This window comes from Ursus arctos, unplaced genomic scaffold, assembly GCF_023065955.2.
Source record: "Ursus arctos isolate Adak ecotype North America unplaced genomic scaffold, UrsArc2.0 scaffold_15, whole genome shotgun sequence".
NCBI classification, from domain to species: domain Eukaryota; kingdom Metazoa; phylum Chordata; class Mammalia; order Carnivora; family Ursidae; genus Ursus; species Ursus arctos.
The window spans coordinates 40,312,377-40,319,083 of record NW_026622819.1 but is presented as its reverse complement, the minus strand read 5'-3'; the positions used below and the strand labels follow the sequence as shown (position 1 = coordinate 40,319,083).

The 6,707-nt window shown below is 53.8% G+C and overlaps 1 protein-coding gene across 2 annotated transcripts in view; it reads left to right on the top strand.

The window, feature by feature from the left end:
- The window catches only part of PDE6A (phosphodiesterase 6A), a 67,073-nt gene that overhangs the window by 59,800 nt on the left and 566 nt on the right, over positions 1-6,707 (top strand). For both annotated transcript variants that reach the window (XM_026510746.4, XM_057312253.1), the window contains 4 exons: positions 1,014-1,077; positions 1,360-1,434; positions 2,979-3,062; positions 4,731-4,878. In XM_026510746.4, coding sequence (XP_026366531.1) covers positions 1,014-1,077; positions 1,360-1,434; positions 2,979-3,062; positions 4,731-4,878 — 371 coding nt within the window. The remainder of the gene's footprint in view (positions 1-1,013; positions 1,078-1,359; positions 1,435-2,978; positions 3,063-4,730; positions 4,879-6,707) is intronic.

The window sequence follows — 6,707 nt, the reverse complement described above, 5'->3', positions numbered from 1 at the left end:
ACGGTCACTTCCGTGAGGGAGCCCTCCCTGACGGTTCAGACCTGCTCTCCTAGAATCCAGTTCCTTTCCTTCGGAGCGGTTGTTTGTTCACACGTTCACATCCATCGGTGTGGTAAATGCGTGACTCCCCATGTCAGCTCTCTGCGAGCAGGGACCCGTGAACCAGGCCCTGCCCGGCGTCTGCATATGGGTACGGGGTGGATAGATGGAGGCCCTGTGCAGTCCCCTCCTGCACAACCCTCTGCCCGGTGGCAATCCTGCGTGCTCTCCACTGCATCTCTGCTCACTGCCCCCTTTCTCGGAGAACTCCTATACCCTGCATTTTTAGTGGGGGTGATATCACTCCCTACCCCGGGCAAAAAGCAGTTCCTGGAGGTGAAGCAAAAAGCCTTAGGCATTACAGTGACTTGTGGCCTCCAAGCAGATACACAGCGCATCTATGGTATTAGGATTTCATGGCGGAGTCATTACGGAAATAATGTGTGTTGAGGCTGTTTGATGTGGAAGGTGGAGGACGATGAGATAAAGCTTGAGAAACGCTGGTCTCCGCTAGACAGGCGAGAAAGAACTCTGAAGAGGGGCTGAGATTGACATGAAATCAATGTTTCAAAGTGCCTAGCACAGTGCTCGTCGCATAAGACAAACCCAACAGATGTTCGCAATGATCACCAGTATTTGTTGTGCACGTACTATGTCTGGACCCTCTGCTAAGATTTTTGCACATCTTATCTCATTTAATCTTGCACCCATATCACGAGGAAAATACCATTATTATTACAGATAAGGAAACTGAGGCTTACAGAGGTTGGTTTAATTGCCCCATGCCACACTGCTGGTGATGGACAGAGGCAGGATTTTAACCTCTGTCTGACTTCAAAGCCTGACCTCCAGACGCAATGCCACGGTGACCCCTTCCTTGCGACGTGGTGCAGAGAAAGGAGAGAGAGTTGCAATGAGCCAGCACCTGCAGCCTGGATTAGCTCCGGGCTGATGGATGGTGTCCTTGTGTGCAGGGCCATGATGATGACCGCCTGTGATCTCTCAGCCATCACCAAGCCCTGGGAGGTGCAGAGTAAGGTATGGAGCCCTCCTGACCTGAGAAGAGGGGAGTCCTGGCATCATGACGGCGGCTTGGACTCCGAGTTCCAGAAGCAGCCCACCTCCGTCTCATCTGCCAAGACACGGAAACCACTTTAGTGCCTCTCCAGTGATGACAGCAAAGGGGGCGGCGAGGCAGGGTTGGGGTTTAGGTTTATGTTGAGCTGGAAACCCAGGAAGGGTGGGAGCAGCGGTAGGAGCATCCAGACTGGGGCTTGACTTTGGGGGTGGGGGGGGTGGGGGTGGGTCTGCCTCTTGCAGGTGGCCCTGCTGGTTGCTGCCGAATTCTGGGAACAAGGTGACCTGGAGCGCACGGTGCTGCAACAGAACCCCATTGTGAGTAGCGGTGGGGGGTGGGGGAGGAACGGGGGCGGGGGGCGAACGTCAGCCTGATGCTGCGTGTGTGTGATCTCATCCTGATAGGCAGACGTGACCCCTGACATAGGCATGTGTGATCTTACCATAGCGATGACCTTTTCCTAATGCACGGGTTCTCAAAGTATGGTCCCTGGATTACCATCCACCTCATTCCTTGGGAACATTGTAGAGATGCAAATTCACAGGCCCTTCCCTAGACCGGCCTAAGCAGAAACTCTGGAGATGGGCCTGGAGAATGGGTGCCTTCCTAAATCATAAGCCCTCCTCAAGCTTGGGTACGTATCCTTGGCTCCCTTAGCTAAGTAGAGGTGGACAAGTGGACCCCAAAACAGATTTCCTCCCGGTTCCAACAGTCTAGGGGCCACCTCCCCAGGCCTTGTTATAACAGTACAGAGCGTACAAGGGGAAGACTTTGGCAAGCTGAACACCCATCAGCATTGAAAGTAGGCTTGGCTAGGACAGTCACCAGGCGGGGAGCCCAGTGAGAGGTTCACTAAGGCCCTGAGCAAGGGCAGGGCTCGGAAGCAGAGCTGGGGTAGGAGAGAGCGACATTCTGAGGACCGAGCCATGGATCGAGATGGGGACGGGTGAAGCTTGGGGCAGGGCTGAGGATGCGGGGGCACCCATATGAGGCTTGGGCAGGGGCTGAGAGATGGTACAGGCACTGAGGGGTGTGCGAGCCCAAGTGGAAGCGAACAGGGAGCGTCCCAACCTGAGTAGCAGGGGGCCACGGATTTTTATCTCTCTTCTATCTTCTCTGCATTTTAACCTGTAGAGGGACTAGTGAAGAACTCCAGACCCATCTTCAGGTTCAACCACAACCACTAGTGACAGCCATTGTCGTTTAATCTATTCCTCCACCCTCAGGCATTTTCTTATCTTTTGGTTGAAGTATTTTTAAGTGAATTCCAGATGTTATCATTTTTTCTGTAAGATGTTAGTATGGGTCCCTAAGAGATAAGAAAAACATGTGGCACACACGTGCGCACGCGGAGGACGCACACACGCACCGATACCATGGTGACGCTCACAAAATTAGTAATAATTCTTTAATATCATCCAATCTCGGTTCATTTCCACTGATCGGGAAAAATAATTAGGTTGATTTGTTCAAATCAGGATCCAGTCAAGGACCACACTCCCTCTGGTTGTCATGTCTCTTGAGTCTCTTTCAATACATAGCAGTTTTCTCCTGGTTTTTGTTTTGGTTTTTGCCACGTATTTATTTGTTGAAGACCACGGGTCTTCTGTTGTGTAGTTTCCCACAGTCTGGACTCGGCTGACTGCACCCTCATGGTGTTATTTAATATGTTCCTTTATCCCCATATTTCTCGCAAACTGCTAGTCAGATCTGGAAACTTGATGAGTTCTAGTTGTTTTTTTGTTTTGTTTTGTTTTGTTTTGTTCCGAACAAGAATGCTTCCTAGGCTAAGGGTGGGTCCCTTTTAATGCATCCTGCCAGGAGGGGCCCGGCACAGTTAACTCTTTCTCCCCCGTGACAGCCCATGATGGACAGAAACAAGGCGGATGAACTCCCCAAGCTTCAGGTCGGCTTCATTGACTTTGTTTGCACCTTTGTCTACAAGGTAGGTCCTTGGCTTTCTCAGGCCCAATGAGGTGTCTTTGATAAACCCGGGATTCCCAAACACCATCAGGAATCGTAACCCCTGGCAAGTGACCGGTGGGTGACAGTTTACAAAGAGCTTCTCATCCGCAATGGCATTTGGTCCTCTGGACAGCCCAGTGGGGTCTTGAGTGATTATCTACCCAGGCCAGAGCCTGGAGCTTCACGCACTCCAGTTGCTCAACGCCACAGGCACAGATGACTACATGTGGTTTCAGACAGGAAAGGGGGAGGCATATCAGACATACACCGTCTTAACTTCCCTAGCTGGCGGAAATGTGATAGGCCAAGGTAAACCAGTTGTCAAAAGATCATCTGGAATTTCTTTGAGCTCTTGCTCAGAGAAAACCCACTGAAAACCCACTGCCCCCAACTCCGTGTGATTTGTGCTACCATCCGCTTCGCATTTGTTATTTTTATTTTGGTCCTGTGTAACCTGAGGAGGCAGAGGCCAGACATGAGAAATGACAGGGCCAGCATGGCTGGAGTCAGCCCTGAGCCAGGACTAGAGCCAGGGTACCCAATCCCTAGTCCAGGGCTCTTTCTGCTGTGCTAGAGAGGACAGGTGCCTGTCTGAAATACCGTGGCTAACTGGGGTCCTGGGAGCAACAGGGCAGAGTAACTGCGCTCCCCACTACCATCGGCAAGATCACTAAACCAGGTGGGCGAGGCTGAGCGCCCTCCGTGCGCTATCACAGCCCTGTGAGGTAGGTAGGTACTAGACGGTCCTGACTTTCCGGCTGAGGCTGAGCTCTGTAGGTCACCTCCCCAGAGTCACACGGCTCGTGGCAGAGCTGGATGCAAACCCAGGAAGCTCTGAGCACGGCCGGTCTGGCCGGAACTCCGCAGTGGGTCCTGGATTTGCCGTTCTCACCTTGAGCCCATCGACTCCATCAACCTGCATCTTCATTTCCTCCCCTGAAAATCTAGGAGGGAGGCATCCTGTTTTCCCACCTCCCAGGAGTTTCTGGGGATCAAAGGAGACAAAGCACTTCCTAAACTATAACGTGCTGTGCTCAGAGGCATTATTTTTATTCCTGAAGTTAAGGGGTTTAAGAATCCCCTTCACAAATCCCAGTTTCTCTCAGCAAGGGTTTCGTGGTGTCTTTATGCCCCAGACCCTGTGCTGGGCCAGGGCCACCCCAGTAAACAAGGCGCCTGCTGTCCCTGCCCTCTCCAAGGCCACAGCCCCTGGGGGACACCCATGTGAGGCTTGGGCAGGGGCTGAGAGATGGGGGACACAGGCAAAGGGAGTCGTTACAATGACGTGAGATGTGGGGGAGAGGCTTCGGGAGCTTCCAATAGAGGACTCTACTTACCCAGAGGGCTCAAAATGGTGAAGGGGCGAGGGCCGCAGCTCTGGAGGGGTTCGGAACGGTGTGAAGAAGTGTGCACTTCGTCCTGAAGGACAGGGGCGGCCACAGGAGGGTTTGTAAGCGGGAGAAGCACAGACGGGCTCTTGCTGAGGGCAGGCCCCACGGCGTCAGCATGCAAACTGCTGGGCGACGGGAAGCCCTCGGCCCCAGGCAGCTGGTTCCCGTGGTGGGCGTTCTCGGCCGTGCCTCTCCCTGGCCCTGGGCCCCGGGGCGTGGCCCCTGCACCAGAGGCGTGCGGGAATTCTCTCTTCCAGGAATTCTCCCGTTTCCACGAGGAGATCACTCCCATGCTCGACGGAATCACCAACAACCGCAAGGAGTGGAAGGCGCTCGCCGACGAGTACGACGCCAAGATGCGGGCCCTGGAGGAGGAGAAGCAAAAGCAGCAGGCAGCCAAGCAAGGTCTGTGGACAGGGGCGCACACCCCGAGCGCTCGCGCGCCCCGCCCGGCCCCGCTCGGCTCCCCGCCTGCCGGTAGTGCCCGCGCCGTGCGCGCGTCGGTGCCCAGCCGCCGAGCTGGAGCACCGCGGCCAAGCCCCACTGTCCGCCAGGGCCGGAGCCGCTTCCCAAGACGGAACCTCCCAGTAAGGATCCCCGACGGTCCCCCAGCCGATGCGGGACAGATTCCAGCTCCCAGGCTGTGCACATAGGGCCCCACGCGGGGGCGAAGGAGAAAACCTAGGATCACTGGTCGAAGGCATTGAGGGGCCGTATTTCTGGCCTTCTGTCGGCTGTTTGCTCTCTATACCATTGTGAGCCTTTGCGGGCACACTACCAGGGATGGAGGGCGCACTAGCTACATGACATCCGCGTCCAGTACCACCAGGAGAAGGCTCGTCCCGGAGCTGCAGCTTCTGCTCGTGGAAACCCCCACCTGGCGGCCATGGTCCCGCCTTCAGCATCACAGGGGATTTGTTCGCTCCCGCTCTTCCCAAATGACAGCACACTCGCCCTCCCTCGAGTCATTTCTTTTGCTGGCTGTGTGAGTCCAGTCCCCTCACGGGACATGACTTGTAGTCCAGACCCCACTCTGACGGCCCCCCTACGCGGGTTCTTAACGCGGACCCCGTCATGGCTCCAGCTCTGCTCCGGTGCCTGCAGACGTGGGGCCGCCGTTTTCCTCTTGCAAGTGGTGCTTTTTGCACCGCCCAGGAGGTGTCCTGTATGGGACACTCATCGTGGATTTGGGTTTTTTTTTTAAAGATTTATTTATTATATTTTAAAGAGAGGGAGAGAGAGAGTGAGCGGGGGGAGGGGCAGAGGGAGAGGGAGTGAGAGAATCCCAAGCAGACTCCACGCTGAGCTTGGAGCCCAACGTGGGGCTCGATCTCACCACCATGAGATCACGACCTGAGCTGGCATCAAGAGTCGGAGGCTTAACTGACTGTGCCACCCAGGCTCCCCCAGTCATCATAGGTTTGTATGGTTATTACAGTTTTCCAGAAATAGCAGGAAAGTGTCCTGAGGAAAATGCATCTTTTTCTAATTTGCAAATTGTCTTTGGGGCTAGTGGCAGGTTGGTGCACATGTGTAGCCTGCAGATAGCTTCTGTTTGGCCTGCATTCTCTTAACGTGAATTTGCTGTCCGTGTTTTAAAATTGGGATATTTCAGATTTTTAAAAATCCAGATTTCCAGCATTTCTTTTTTAAAAGGTTGGTATTTGGGATGCCTGGGTGGCTCAGCTGGTTAAGCGTCTGCTTTTAGATCAGGTCATAATCCCAGGGTTCTGGCATGGGGTCCCACATCGAGCTCCAAGCTCAGCAGGGGAGTCTGCTTCTCCTTATGCCTTCTGGTTCCCCTGCTTGGGCGCTCTCTCTCTCTCTGAAAAATGAATAAATAAAATATTAATTAATTAATTAAATTAAAGGTCAGTATTTGGCCATACCGGTCTGCATTTCTACAAGACAACAATTAGCTGGAGCTCAGTGGCAACTGCCCACTTTAGACAGGACAGGGGATCTCTCCAGTTTGCCCCAGTCTCCACCACTCCCTGTTGTCTCCCAGACAGTGGTGCCAAGTGCTGGTTGCCATTTATCATCATGATTGTGCAGCTCTTTTTCTTATTCTTACACTATTTCCCATTCTTGGTTTCTCTTGGCTTGCCTTCTGCATGTGTGATTATCTGGCGGCCTCAGAAAGCCCCTGAGTTTGCAATTCTTGGTCTCAACCAGGGCGAAGGGGAAGCGCACGGTAGCCTCCTCTCACCGAGTGGGTCCTCTTTGTTGTCTGA